This window comes from Anolis carolinensis, unplaced genomic scaffold (genome assembly GCF_035594765.1).
Source record: "Anolis carolinensis isolate JA03-04 unplaced genomic scaffold, rAnoCar3.1.pri scaffold_7, whole genome shotgun sequence".
In the NCBI taxonomy this organism is placed as follows: domain Eukaryota; kingdom Metazoa; phylum Chordata; class Lepidosauria; order Squamata; family Dactyloidae; genus Anolis; species Anolis carolinensis.
This window is the reverse complement of record NW_026943818.1, coordinates 482,757-497,756: the sequence shown is the minus strand read 5'-3', so window position 1 is coordinate 497,756 and position 15,000 is coordinate 482,757. Positions and strand designations below refer to the sequence as shown.

The window sequence follows — 15,000 nt, the reverse complement described above, 5'->3', positions numbered from 1 at the left end:
TTATTATTATTATTGACGGTGCCTGGCAGAAGGGAGAGGGGTTGGTCTGGATGGCCTTCAGGGCTCCCTTTTTTGGGCTCTGGGCGTCTCATTAAACTTATTATTATTATTATTATTATTATTATTATTATTGACGGTGCCTGGCAGAAGGGAGAGGGGTTGGTCTGGATGGCCTTCGGGGCTCCCTTTTTTGGGCTCTGGGCGTCTCATTAAACTTATTATTATTATTATTATTATTATTATTGACGGTGCCTGGCAGAAGTGAGAGAGGTTGGACTGGATGGCCTTCAGGGCTCCCTTTTTTGGGCTCTGGGCGTCTCATTAAACTTATTATTATTATTATTATTATTATTATTATTATTGACGGTGCCTGGCAGAAGGGAGAGGGGTTGGTCTGGATGGCCTTCGGGGCTCCCTTTTTTGGGCTCTGGGCGTCTCATTAAACTTATTATTATTATTATTATTATTATTGACGGTGCCTGGCAGAAGTGAGAGAGGTTGGACTGGATGGCCTTCAGGGCTCCCTTTTTTGGGCTCTGGGCGTCTCATTAAACTTATTATTATGATTATTATTATTATTGACGGTGCCTGGCAGAAGGGAGAGGGGTTGGTCTGGATGGCCTTCGGGGCTCCCTTTTTTGGGCTCTGGGCATCTCTTGCTTTGCCCGGTCGGTTTCCGCCCACTCTCGAGAGCACACCTGGGTCTTTAGAAACCGGAGCTGAAAGAAAGCGGCCCTTGAACGCAGGACAATTTAGTCCTTGAGGCACCCGTTGCCTTTTTCTCCGCCGCGGCTGTGGCTCCAAACCCGTCTGCGCACACAAATCGGACCGATTAACTCCTCTCCAGAGAAGAAAAGCGGGGCGGGCAAATCCACGGCGTGGTCCTTTAGATCCTTTCCAAACCAAGGGCGCAGGGTTGTCATCAAGCGTCGAAAGCCCCTTCCCGCTTGTTTTTATTTCCTCGCGTGCCAACTTGCTTTCCCGCCGGTCCCCCTTCTCCCGCTCTCTCTCTCTCTCCTTCTTTTGTATATTTAATCATTGTGAATTATAAGCCGTGTGAAAGATTTCAGCGCCGGGGCACTTGCCAGATGGTTGATTCGGCTCTCTCTTCTTTTTTTCCCACCCTCCCCTCGACGCAACAAAAGGCATAATGTTTGTGGCAAGCCCCGAGAAATTGTCGGTAATCAGCGTATTCTTCAACGAAACGGGCGCCGGACCTGTTTGGAAGAATGTCGGCTTTTTTTTTTGCGGGAATGAATGGCGAGCGCTTTGAGGCTCTGCTCCCGGGCTCGGAACAAAACAAATCGGGCCGATTGTCTTGCTGGGTCGGTCGGTCGGTCTTGCATCGCGTTGCTGCGCAAGCAGAGGAGAGGCGGGGCGGACGCTTGCCGCGCAATGGCGCTAAATAGTTTGTTATCGGTTCCTTGGTTGTTGTCTGCAAGGGTCGGGCGGAAAGGAAGAACCAGAGGGTGCAACCCGGCCCATAAAGTATTCATCCGCTTCCTCAATTACCCTCTGGTATGTGAGAGCCCCTATATAAATGGGCTACAGAGAAGATTCTGGTATTCCGTACAATAAACCTGTTTGGCCCTCCAGGTGTTTTGGCACAAAACTGAAGGGGATGATGACGTAGGTATGCAGAGGATCCCTTGACTGACTCAAGTGTCTATCCCTGGCCATTAACCGAGAATGGCCAAGCCATTATTGTTGTTCTTGTTACTTGATACACAACAAGATGAGTGCACAGCAAACAAGATCATTATAATCATGTTAGGTTCTCTTCTTCCAGTTGTGCTGTGGGTAAGTCTTCCACCAAAAGAAAGCACCAAGACACACGCTGGTAGATTCCAACAGGTTTTATTGTACAGAATACCAGAATCTTCACTGTAGCCCATTTATATAGGGGCTCTCACATACCAGAGGGTAATTGCAAAACCTTTTCTGTAGCCCGTTTATATACGGGCTCTCACATACCACAGGGTAATTGAGGTTTTATGGCTGGCCCGTCCAAGACACACGCTGGTAGATTCCAACAGGTTTTCTTGTACAAAATACCAGAACCTTCTCTTTAGCCCGTTTATATAAGGGCTCTCACATACCACAGGGTAATTGTAGAACCTTCTCTTTAGCCCGTTTATATAGGGGCTCTCACATACCAGAGGGTAATTACAGAACTTCTCTTTAGCCCGTTTATATAGGGGCTCTCACATACCACAGGGTAATTGAGGTTTTATGGCTGGCCCGTCCAAGACACACGCTGGTAGATTCCAACAGGTTTTATTGCACAGAATACCAGAATCTTCTCTGTAGCCCATTTATATAGGGGCTCTCACATACCACAGGGTAATTGAGGTTTTATGGCTGGCCCATTTCATGGCTGGCATCTGTTCTTTGTCAGCGCTTGCTCTGTGTCCGGGGATGTCAAAGATCGGAGATCATGACAAATCACTATGTTGGATTTTGTATTGGATCCCATGTCAGACTCTTCCCAAGTGTCTAGGACTGTGTGATGTGTTGGCAAATAATGCGTGCAGATCCAAGTAGGGTGGCCTTTTGCAGCTGGCAAATAGTCATTTTGTCAGCGTTTATTATTTTCAAGTGCTGGCCAAGGTCTTTAGGCACTGCACCCATTGTGCCCATCACCACTGGCACCACCTTGACTGGTGTGTGCCAGAGTATTTGCAGTTCAGTCTTCAAATCCTCGTATCGCGTAAGCTTTTCCAGTTGCTTCCCATTGATTCTGCTGTCACTTGGGATTGCAATGTTGAGGATCCATACCCACGACCATGAGGTCGGGAGTCTTATGCTCCAAAACTCCATCAGTCTGAATTCGGAGATAAGACGAAGAGAAGACCTTAAACAGTCCCTGATGCGGAACAGTCACACAAAGGCCTCGATGGGACTCAGAAACAGAAAGAAGACGTATTTCCTGCGCCTACGCAGACAGCTTCAGAATCTTCTAGAAAGCTCTTTTAGTACAAAATGGCGGTAGCCCCGCCCACTTTCCCCATAGAGTATATATAGCCAGTGAGAGGGGCTACTGCCTCAGTTCCTCCGCCGCGAGTAGCAGCTTTAAGACCCGAGGCATGACAAAAGCGGGGAGGATGGGTGGGGATGTGCGAATTTCACAGGTGACCACTCGGAGAAACACAGTTACATGTAAGCAACCTTTACTTCTCCAGCGTGGTCCCTGTGAAATACGCACATAAGGTAGACTAGCGAGCTATTAATCGTGGATGGCTGGAGTCATGCCACTGAAGAGAAGTTCTCTGTGCCTAGGGCCATACCTCTCCTGGAGCGGCATCACCTTGTAATGAACAACAAGGATCAACAGGGTAGGCTAGGCAGCCATCCCGAAAAAGGTCTTCCAAAGACATGCCCCTCAAGAAAGCCCGTGCATTGGAGACCACTCCCGTGGCCCTTAATTCACAAAGGCAAGTAAAAACCTTAAAAAAAACAGATAGTGGATACGATCCACACAGAAAGCTGTTGGAGGAAAGTGGAAGGTCACTGAAGAAAAGTCCTGGGAACTCTAAGTCCAGATGTCCTGTGTATATAGTAAACCTCTATAAACATCCAGGAGATGAAGGAATTGATCCAGAGGCGAGGAGGATTCTGAAAGAAGGTTGGTAATACTATGTCCCGTGACATACGGATTTTGAGGAAAACTTGGCAAGAAGGCAATGTCGGTCTCAAACAACACTTTATCTTTGAGGAAGTGTCGGCATGGTTCCTCAAAGTGTACACAGATCCCCGGCCCATTGTACAAAGGTGATAACAACAAGGAAGGTTGTTTTCCTGGGGAGAAAGACGGAGAGAAGACCGCATGGGATGAAGTCCTTAGAAAGTCCCTGATGTTTTTGGGTTTTTGGATTTCCTTTTCCCATTTCGTAACACTCTGCATTTCGCCTGGGATCTACGAATTAGTCTCCTGTTTTTAACACTGTATCCTGCTTGTTGATTTTAATGATTGTTTTTATTGATGTTGATGTTTTTTTACTGGGATAATTGTTTTATTGCTTTGTTACTGTTATTTGTTTGTTTTATCGGGCCTGGCCCCATGTAAACCGCCCCGAGTCCCTTCGGGGAGATGGGGCGGGGTATAAAAATAAAGTTGTTATTATTATTATTATTATTATTATTATTATTATTATTATTATTATTATTATTATTATTATTATTTGGTCTGCTTGTGTTCTGACACCGGCCTTCATCTTGGGAACCTATCTTGCGCCCATCATGCTCATCCAGGCCAGTGGGAAGGGAGGGATATTCGCATCCGGGGCGCATGGAATACCCTGGGGACCGTCTTTTGCTTCGGCATGGATGGGTCCCACCAGGAAAGAATGATTTTTCGTTCTACTATCTAAACGACCGAAGGATCTCCGGCGTGCCATTCCCGCCCGTAATGCGGAGAGCCTCCTAATTGCACCGGAGCGATAATTTCCCGCTGATTAAAAGTGTATTTGCATCCCCTTCCCCTCCTGGCTGCCCCTAACCCTCATTACATCCCGCTCCTCTTTATTGTGTGCGCGCAATATCTTTACGCAGAGGCGGAAAGTTGTGCTTCGGTGCTCGTATTAGAGAGAGAAAAGGAGTCGTAATTACAACTTGCTGCCCGGGAGCGCTAATCAAACTCTGTTTTAAATATGGATGATTGGCGCATCCTCTGGGCGCTCACCCCGGTGTGGACGAGAGAGAGGGACGGAGGCGGCGGCGGCGGTGGCGGCTCTAACAAGCAGCTGCCCGGGAGCCGGATCGGCATCTGTGATTTAAATTGTTAGCTGCACAGTCAGGTAGAGTGTGGAAAGGGTGGTCGAGAGGCTGTCAAGTCCCTGGCCGCCAATTACGGACAATCAAGGAGGAGCCGGCAAACGCGCTCCGCACAATGCGCCCGCTTGCCTTGTTTCAGGGGTTACCGCTCAAGAGGTTCCAGCTGCAGTGATTCAAACGCCCGCCCGCCCAACCGCCCGGGAACAACAACCACCCCGGGACCATTACCAGCCCTCCTCCTCCTCCTCCTCCTCCTCCTCCTCCTCCTCCTCCTCCTGCTCCTTCAGGGTGGCACAAGGAGGACTCGAGTGCGTGTCCACACACAGCCACACTCACTCCTCCGTTAACTCTTTCGCTCCTCCTCGCACGGCCTGCCTATCCGCCTGCGAAAACTCCCGACTTCTGGGAAGATCCCGTCGGAAGAGCCCACCGGTCTCTTGCAAAGAATGTGGTTATTGACAGTATTTAATGTATATACTCGAGTATAAGCCTAGTTTTTCAGCCCTTTTTTTAAGACTGAAAAAGCCCCCCACAGCTTATACTCAGGTGAAAGTCCTGGTTGGCTTATATTTGGGTCAGCTTATACTCCAGAATATATGGTACATTTATTTTTTTCCCTATTATTATTGGTATTATTACATTTATTATTTTTCTCTATTATTGTTGCTACTATTACATTTATTTACTCTATTTTTTAATTATTTATTATTTTACTCTATTTATTATTACATGTATTATTTTCCTGTATTTATTATTATTATTATTACGTGTATTATTTTACTCTATTATTATTAAAAGGATACATAAGCACATTTACATTGAAGAAGATGAGAATAATGATTTAATCAGAGTTGGACAGTCTTATCTTAAATTTGAGCTTTATGTAAATATTCAAAAACATTGAACCTACTGATGCCTCGATTAATGTAATTTTATTGGTATCTATTTTTATTTCTGAAATTTCCCACTCTCGGCTTATACTGGAGTCAATGATTTCCCAGTTTTTTTGTGGTAAAATTAGGTGCCTCGGCTTATATTTGGGTCGGCTTATACTCGAGTATATACGGTATATTCCGTCCTCTTCTCAGGAAGTTCCTACATTGCAAAGCGGTTACGATTCTCCAACAAGATCACGCGTTTCCAAAAGGTTATCAGTTATTCCGATCACGCATTTCCAAAGATTATCGGTTATTCTGATCACGCGTTTCCAAAAGGTTATCAGTTATTCCGATCACGCGTTTCCAAAGGTTATCGGTTATTCCGATCACGCGTTTCCAAAGGTTATCGGTTATTCCGATCACGTGTTTCCAAAAGGTTATCGGTTATTCCGATCACGCGTTTCCAAAGGTTATCGATTATTCCAATCACGCGTTTCCAAAAGGTTATCGGTTATTCCGATCACACATTTCCAAAGGTTATCGGTTATTCCGATCACGCGTTTCCAAAGGTTATCGGTTATTCCGATCATGGGTTTCCAAAAGGTTATCGGTTATTCCGATCACGCGTTTCCAAAGGTTATCAGTTATTCCGATCACACATTTCCAAAGGTTATCGGTTATTCCGATCACGCGTTTCCAAAGGTTATCGGTTATTCCGATCACGTGTTTCCAAAAGGTTATCGGTTATTCCGATCACGCGTTTCCAAAGGTTATCGATTATTCCAATCACGCGTTTCCAAAAGGTTATCGGTTATTCCGATCACACATTTCCAAAGGTTATCGGTTATTCCGATCACGCGTTTCCAAAGGTTATCGGTTATTCCGATCATGGGTTTCCAAAAGGTTATCGGTTATTCCGAATGGCGTCACAGGAATCACAGCAATCCAAATATAATAATAATAATACTAATAATAATAGAGATCTGCACGCATCACAGCAACCCAAATATAGTAATAGTAATAATAATAATAATAATAATAGGGATCTGCATGCATCACAGCAACCCAAATATAATAATAATAATAATAATAATAATAATAATAATAATAATAGTAGTAGTAGTAATATTTGGGATCTGCACGCATCACAGCAACCCAAATAGTAATAATAATAATATTTGGGATCTGTGCGCATCACAGCAACCCAAAGAATAATAATAATAATAATAATAATAATAATAATAATAATAATAATAATAGGGGTCTGTGTGCATCATAGCAACACAAATATAATAATAATAATAATAATAATAATAATAATAATAATAATAATAATAATAATATTTGGGATCTGCATGCATCACAGCAACCCAAATATAATAAAAATAGTAGTAGTAGTACTAGTAGTAGTAATAATATTTGCGATCTGCACGCATCACAGCAACCCAAATAATAATATTTGGGATCTGCATGCATCACAGCAACCCAAATATAATAATAATAATAGTAGTAGTAGTAGTACTAGTAGTAGTAATAATAATAATAGGAATCTACACGCATCCCAGCAACCCAAATATAATAATAATAATAATAATAATAATAATAATAATAATAATAATAATAATAATAATAAATATTTGGGATCTGCGTGCATCACAGCAACCCAATTATTATTATTATTATTATTATTATTATATAATAATAATAATAATAGGGATCTGCATGCATCACAGCAACCCAAATATAATAATAATAATGATAATGATAATAATATTTGGGATCTGTGCATATCATCACAGTCCTAAACGCTTGGGAAGTGTATGACTTGTGATTTTTTGATACAAAATCCAGCATATACATCTCGTTTGTTGTGTCATATTGTGTCTTTGTGTCCATAATAATAATAATAATTTTTCTCTACAATATTGGGGGAGAAAAGGGAATTGCGCCGTCGGATCTCAAGGGCCCAGGGGGACGATAGGGAGACAAATCCCGTTACGAGGCTTCCCGTCGGTCTCTTTCAGACGACGACGAGCACGAGTGGATCGTCCGGACGTGCCGCAAAGGCTGGGACGAGTTCATCGGCTTCAGGTCGAAGGAGGGAGTGCCGTCGTCGCAGTTTGAGGAAGGCGAGGAGAGGAAGGAAGAGAAGGAGGCCTGAAGCCCTTTCCCGCTTCCCTTCCCTATAATTTCTCCATTAAGGTAGTTTTTGTTACCTTTCGCGCTTTCGCGAGCCAAATAAAAGCATCAAGACGCACTTCGAGAGGGAATTGTGCCGCTAATCACCCTGCACTTTACTCGTAATACATTCCCGTGAGGTATGTATATACGTGAGCCGGCAAGGAGGGCCTTTTGTTATATCCTGAATTAGCTCAAAAGGCCCTGGCGCATTATGCGCATTATGCGCCTGCCACGCGGAACACCCACAAACCGCAGTGCATCCTTCCTTCCCCGTTGCGCGAGGATTAATTGCCGCTTGCGACGGTGAGCTCAGGAGCGCGGCGTCGGTTTTTCATGCCATATCGGAATAACCGGCATCGTACCGTATCGGAATAAATGCGTTTCGTCCCGAACAAAAAGCAAAGCGGTAAAAGAACAGCATCGTTCCCATTCCGCATTCCTTTTCCTTTTGTCTTTTCCCTCCCCGTTGCGCGAGGATTAATTGCTGGTTGCAACGGTGAGCTCAGGAGTGTGCTGTCAGAGTTCCGACACGTATCGAAATAACCGGCGTCGGACCGTATCGGAATAACTTCATTCCATCCCAAACAAAAGGCAAAGCTGTAAAAACAGCATCATCCGATTGCACATTCCTTTTCCTTCTTTTCCTTCCCCGTTGCATCAGGATTAATTGCCGCTTGCAACGGTGAGCTCGGGAGCGCGGCATCGGAGTTCCGACACGTATCGGAATAACTTTGTTCCGTCCCGAACAAAAGGCAAAGCCGTAAAACAACGACATCGTCCCATTCTGCGTTCCTTTCCCTTTCTCCTTTTCCCTCCCCGTTGCGTGAGGATTAATTGCCGCTTGCAACGGTGAGCTCGGGAGCGCGGCATCGGAGTTCCGACGTGTATCGGAATAACCGAGTTCCGTCCCGAACAAAAGACAAAGCCGTAAAAGAACGGCATCATCCCATTCTGCGTTCCTTTCCCTTTCTCCTTTTCCCACCCTCCACAATATAAGCGCCTGCACTTTGAGCTTGCGATAACTTTTATTTATTACACAAATGAGACGTTTACAAAGCACGGGTAACGAAAAAACCAAAACAAAAGCAGACGTCGGGTTTTTTTACGGCTCGGAAAGTGCTTTACGTTTCGCACCCATTCAGTCACTCTCTCTCGCTCTCTCTCGCTCTTTCAATCTCTCATCAAAATAAATATCCACTCTTCAGGAAAGGTATAGTTTTCGCCGCTGTGGCCAAGGACATGCACAATCGCAACACACGCTACGAACAAAACAACCGGCCCGTTCCCCTTCCGCCGGGCCCCAGACTTTTGGGGAAGCGACCTGCAGCCAGGACTCGTCCCTGGAACCCCGTTGTTCTCCACCTCCCTAATGCAGTTCCTCATGTTGTGATGACACTTCCAACCGTAAAATTATGTTCATAACTGTATGAATCGTAAGGTAATTATCTGATAGGCAGGATGTATTTTCATTCCCTGGACCAAACCTGGCACAAATAGACTCAATTTGCCCAAATGTGGACACTGGTGGAGTTTGGGGACAATAGATCTTGACATTTGGGAGTTGTAGTTGCTGGGATTTATAGTTCACCTACAATCAAAGAGCCCCTTGAACCCCACCAAGGATAGAATTGGGCCAAACTTCCCACACAGAACCCCCACGACCAACAGAAAATACCGGAGGGATTTGAGTTCCTAAGAATCAGAAATGTGTGTTGTCAGATGGTCTTCGGTGACCCCCCTGAGACCCCTCTCACGACCCCCAGGTTGAAAAACGCTGCTGTAACCCAGTTGATTCCTAGTATGACACCAACCCGGGTAGATGCAGAGAAAGCGTTTGATAACATTCACTGGGATGCTCTTGGATGCAGAGAAGGCATTTGATAACATTCACTGGACTTTGAGGGATAGCCTGTTGGGAATGGTGGGAGTTGGAGTCCAAAACACCTGGAGTTGGCCCATGCCTGCTAAGCCCTGACAGATGGCCACCTTGCCTCTGCTTCAAAACCTCCACCAGACTCCGAGGCGGGGAGTTCCACTGCTGAACATCTCTCCTTACGGTCAGGAAGTTCTTCCTAACGTTCAGGTGGAATCTGGATGCCACATGCCTCTGCTAACTATCGTTGCACGTTCCCCAATTGGCCCTCCATCTGTCTCTGGGCTGCTCTGTCCTGACCTGGGTCCTGATGATTTGAATCCCTCTCCCCACTCTTTCTTTCCTTCCCCTATAGACCCTATAGACAGAAGGGGGGCAAAAGACCCTTGGAGTTGAGAAGAGTTTGAGAAATGACCCCTCTGCTACCAATTGTAAGGGTTTCGCTCCCAGGTCTGAAGAGACTGACCAACGGACGGATGTCAGGGCTTCGGCCGCTCAGTTTCTTTCTGTGATGGGGTCAAGGGGTCGGCGGGCGGCCTCTCCTCGGCTTGACCGTCACAAGTCCCCCTTCCTCGCTTCCTCGCTTCCTCAGGGCTTGTAGGTTGTGTTGTTGCTGCTTCCGCCTTGATGTCTTTGCTCACTGAACACAGCACGGGACTGGGGAGACGGCAGTCGCGAAGACCAACGACCGGCTGCGAGGTCCAGACGCCCGGGACAGTGGTCATCCAAGAGCAGCAGCATCACCGCCGACACAATCGCCCAGAGGTCGGGAGGAGCACCGGACGTCAGTACTGGAAGAGGATGACCTGCAGGGAAGGGAAGCAAAGCCACTCTTCATCCGTCCCTCGCTCAAAACCCACATCGGAAGCTTCAACGTGCGGGTACTACATTCAGGGAATATACAACCCCAATTCAAAGTGCTGGCCTTGGACTATAAATCCCTAAACGGTTCCGGTCCAGCTTACCTATCCAAACACAGCTCCCTTTATGAGCCAGTAAAAGCATTAACATCAGCTGAGGAGGCCCTGCTCGCAGTCCCATCACCTTCGCAGGCACGAGTACTGGGAATGAGAGGCAGGGCCTTCCTTCTCAGTGGTGGCCCCACAAAGTGAGGATTCAAGACAAAGAAATGATGGTTCTCTCCGGGAAGAACCAGTGAAAGTGCTAAGATCATCCAGGGGGGTTCTACTCTCGCTCCCACCACCCTCGCAGGCACGAGTAGTGGGAACGAGAGGTAGGGACTTCCTTCTCAGTGGCGGCCCCACAAAGTGAGGATTCAAGACAAAGAAATGATGGTTCTCTCCGGGAAGAACCAGTGAGAGCATTAACATCAGCCGGGGAGGTTCTGCTCTCAGTCCCATCACCTTCAATGGCGCAATTAGTGGGAACCAGAGGCAGGACCTTCCTTCTCAGTGCCCACATGTTTCTCCAAATGCTTTGGATCCCAGTCCAGTCCGGGCGAAAGTGGGCAACCTGGGGCCCTTGCATGCTGGCGTGAAACGGCCCTTACCTTCTCCCCCCGGCTGGCGAGGGGCCCTTCCATGTCGGCCTTGAGGTGCACAGGTGGGGCGGCGTACGGGAGGCGGCAGTGCATTTGCCCACACTGTACCTGGCCTGCAAAAGAGGAGGCGGCGGCGTTAACCCCGAATCTATCAACTCCGGAGTCTTAGCAGACCACCGGATGGATGTGAGCCAAGAGTGTCATGCATCAGCTCAAAAAGCCAACACAATTCTAGACAGCATCCATAGGAGGATGGTGTCTAGATCCGGCACAGGCGACCACGGCCCCCCAAAGCCCCCCTTGGGTCCGAGGCTTACTCTCGATGTAGCTGTGGAGCGTGACCATGCGGGCCCTCTCGGGGTTGCTGAAGGGGGAGAAGTGGAGGTCCTCGGGCAGCACCGAGGGCAGGCGGGGCTGGGGCCCTCCCGAGGCCGGCACCGGGTGCTGCGGCGTGTGCTTTTTATGCCGCGCACGGCAGTTCTGAAACCAAACCTGCAAGACAGACGCCCCCGCCACTGCCGTGAGAAGGTCCAAGCCAACCCTACGGAGAAGGTGGATCTGAAGGTGGTGGGACTGAGAGCAGGCCAGCTCCATCCCTCCAACACTCCCCTGTTGACACCCAGCTCAATGAGAAGAGGCCTCCTCACCTGAATGACTCTCCTGCTCAGCCCCGTCATGTCCGCCAGCTTCTGCAGGGTCTGCGCGTCCGGGTTGTTGTCCTGAGCGAACTGGGCCTGCATGACCTGGAAGGAGGGCGACAGGGGCGGCCTCAGCGGGGGCCCTGCCACCAGCCAAAGGGCCACCCGGCTCCCTCCCAAAATATCGTACCTGCAGCTGCTCCGCCGTGAAGGAGGTCCGGGCCCTTTTGGCCGGCTTGGGCTGGCTGTCCTGCTCCGACGGGACAGCCCCTTCCAAGGTGATGCCGTTCCCTGAAAGAAATGGAAGGAGGAGAGGGACTTGTCCGGGGTCAAGGAATCTTAGATTTGGAAGGACCTCAAGGGTCATCTCGTCCAACTGATAGAGTTGGAAGGACCTCAAGACTAATCTCGTCCAATCGATAGAGTTGGAAGGACCTCAAGACTAATCTCGTCCAATCGATAGATTTGGAAGGACCTCAAGGGTCATCTCGCCCAACCTTTGGAGTTGGAAGGACCTCAGGGGTAATCTCGTCCAACTTTTAGAGTTGGAAGGACCTCAAGGGTCATCTCATCCAACTTTTAGAGTTGGAAGGACCTCAAGAATCATCTCATCCAACCTTTAGAGTTGGAAGGACCTCAAGGGTCATCTCGTCCAATCTTTGGAGTTGGAAGGACCTCAAGGGTCATGTCGTCCAACTGTTAGAGGTGGAAGGACCTCAAGGGTCATCTCGTCCAGCTGTTAGTGTTGGAAGGACCTCAAGGGTCATCTCACTGAACTTTTAGCATTGGAAGGACCTCAAGTGTCATCTCGCCCAACCTTTAGCGTTGGAAGGACCTCAAGGGTCATCTCGCCCAACCTTTAGCGTTGGAAGATCCTCAACCTTTAGAGCTGGAAGGACCTCAAGGGTCATCTCACCCAACTTTTAGAGTTGGAAGAACCTCAACGGTCATCTCGCTGAACCTTCAGAGTTAGAAGAATCTCAAGGGTTGACCTTTGGAGCACTGGGCTCCGTTTGCTTTGGAGGCAAGTCTTGAGGATGTGATTATCTTGGCCCGACTTGAAGGAATTCCACACACAGACCCCCCTCAACCACTCTTTTTAATTTTTCTCCTCTTGTTTAACAGTCCGACTCATTGCTGTCGGATGATTAATGAGATTCAGCCTCGGTGCCATCTGTTTATTTTCCCTTCTCTCAGGAAACCAGCCGAAAACGCTTTGCGAATCCCCGGAGGAAACATCATGCGCCGGGTAGACTTACCGCCGGGCGTTTTTGGTAAAAAGGGGGAATTTCCTCTGCCGTGGCATCCCAGACCAGGTGCCACTTAGCCTTTGGCCGCCCGATGGCCTTTGGGTTGGCCTCCAGACCCAGATGGAGACTTGCTTTCGGCCAACTGGGGTGGAGAAACATTTCCAATCTGGTTTCCTATGAGAGATGAAAGCTTTCGAAGCCATTGAGAAGTTCTTGTCCACTCAAGAAGGGGATGGGCAAAATGGGAAGTATCCAGAGAAGGGACACCAGGATGGTGAACGCTTTGGAAACTATTGAGAAGTTATTGTCCATCCAAGAAGGAGATGGGCAAGATGGGAAGTATCCAGAGAAGGGTCACCATGATGGTGAACGCTTTGGAAGCCATTGAGAAGTTTTTGTCCATTCAAGAAGGAGATGGGAAAAATGGAAAGTATCCAGAGAAGGGCCACCACGACGATGAAAGCTTTGGAAGCCATTGAGAAGTTCTTGGATGGACAACATGGGAAGCATCCAGAGAAGGGCACCATGATGGTGAAGGCTTTGGAAGCCATCAAGACATTCTTGTTCATCCAAGAAGGAGATAGACAAGATGGGAAGTATCCAGAGAAGGGCCACCACCATGGTGAAAGCTTTGGAAGTCATTGAGAAGTTCTTGTCCATCCAAGAAGAGATGGACAGAGGTATCCAGAGAAGGGCCACCACGATGGTGAACGCTTTGGAAGCCATCAAGACGTTCTTGTCCATCCAAGAAGGAGATGGGCAAGATGGACAGCATCCAGAGAAGGGCCACCACGATGATGGAAGCTTTGGAAGCCACTGAGAAGTTCTTGGATGGAAAAGATGGGAAGTATCCAGAGAAGGGCCACCACAATAACAAAAGCTTTGGAAGCCATCGAGAAGTTCTTGGATGGGCAAGATGGGAAGTATCCAGAGAAGGGCCGTCATGATGACGAAAACTTTGGAAGTCATTGAGAAGTTCTTGTCCATCCAAGAAGGAGATGGACAAGATGGGAAGCATCCAGAGAAGGGCCACCACGACGATGGAAGCTTGGGAAGCCATTGAGAAGTTCTTGTCCATCCAAGAAGAGATGGACAAAAGTTTCCAGAGAAGGTGAGATGGTGAGACTATGGAGCAGGCCTGGGCAAACGTGGACTACAACTCCCACCAACACTTGCTTTGTTTACAGAATCGAAATGCGGACGTCGTCCTTGGGTCCGAGTCCTGCACCTTCTTGACCACTTCCCTGGCCTCCTCCTCGTCCTCCGTCTCCATCTCCTTGGAATCCATGTGCCTGTCGCTGCTGTTTCCCGGAGAGAATTGCCGCCTGATTTTTCCGTCTTTCTTTCTTTTTTCTTTCTGTGGTGGGGAGCGGACGGCATCTGGGGGGCCGTTTTCTGTGCGGCGGCGGCAAGAGCGGCGTCGTCAGGAGCAGATGGAAACGATTTCGAAGGAGGGAGGAGAGAGACCCCCGAATTGAAAATAATCAGCGTTCCTGTTTACAAGATTTGAGCGAGGAGATGAAAACAAAATCAAAACAAGATGCCGACCGGCGGGCAGGGTCTGGCGGTTGTTCACACGGAGGGAGATGTGGCCCCGGCAGCGTGGACTCGCACCCGGGTTCGGGGTCGCTCTCTGGCTGGGTGGCCCTGGAGCAGGCTTGGGCAAATTTGGGCCCTCCGGGTGTCCCTCACCCAACAATATCGCACAGGGCCACTTCACCCTGGCACTTCACAGCCAATCCGGCAACATCACAGAGGGCCACTTCACCCTAGCAGGTCAGTCCCTTGCCCAACAACAGCCGGTCCAGTGACACCGCAGAGGGCCACTTCACCCTATCAAGTCGGTTCTCATCTAGCAACAGCTAATCCAGTGATTTCGCAGGGGACCACTTCACCCAGTGTTGTC

At 48.2% G+C, this 15,000-nt stretch overlaps 2 protein-coding genes across 2 annotated transcripts in view; one reads left to right on the top strand and one right to left on the bottom strand.

Moving 5' to 3' along the window:
- morn5 (MORN repeat containing 5) overlaps positions 1 to 7,908 on the top strand; it is a 20,213-nt gene extending 12,305 nt beyond the window's left edge. The window contains exon 5 of the mRNA XM_062959386.1: positions 7,676 to 7,908. Coding sequence (XP_062815456.1) covers positions 7,676 to 7,812 — 137 coding nt within the window. The 3' untranslated portion in view covers positions 7,813 to 7,908. The remainder of the gene's footprint in view (positions 1 to 7,675) is intronic.
- A 930-nt stretch (positions 7,909 to 8,838) lies between these two features.
- lhx6 (LIM homeobox 6) overlaps positions 8,839 to 15,000 on the bottom strand; it is a gene marked incomplete at its 5' end in the record, with an annotated part of 6,965 nt that continues 803 nt past the window's right edge. The window contains 5 exon segments of the mRNA XM_062959387.1: positions 8,839 to 10,511; positions 11,216 to 11,319; positions 11,524 to 11,698; positions 11,854 to 11,949; positions 12,035 to 12,135. Of these exon segments, the coding sequence (XP_062815457.1) occupies positions 10,491 to 10,511; positions 11,216 to 11,319; positions 11,524 to 11,698; positions 11,854 to 11,949; positions 12,035 to 12,135 (497 nt within the window). The 3' untranslated portion in view covers positions 8,839 to 10,490.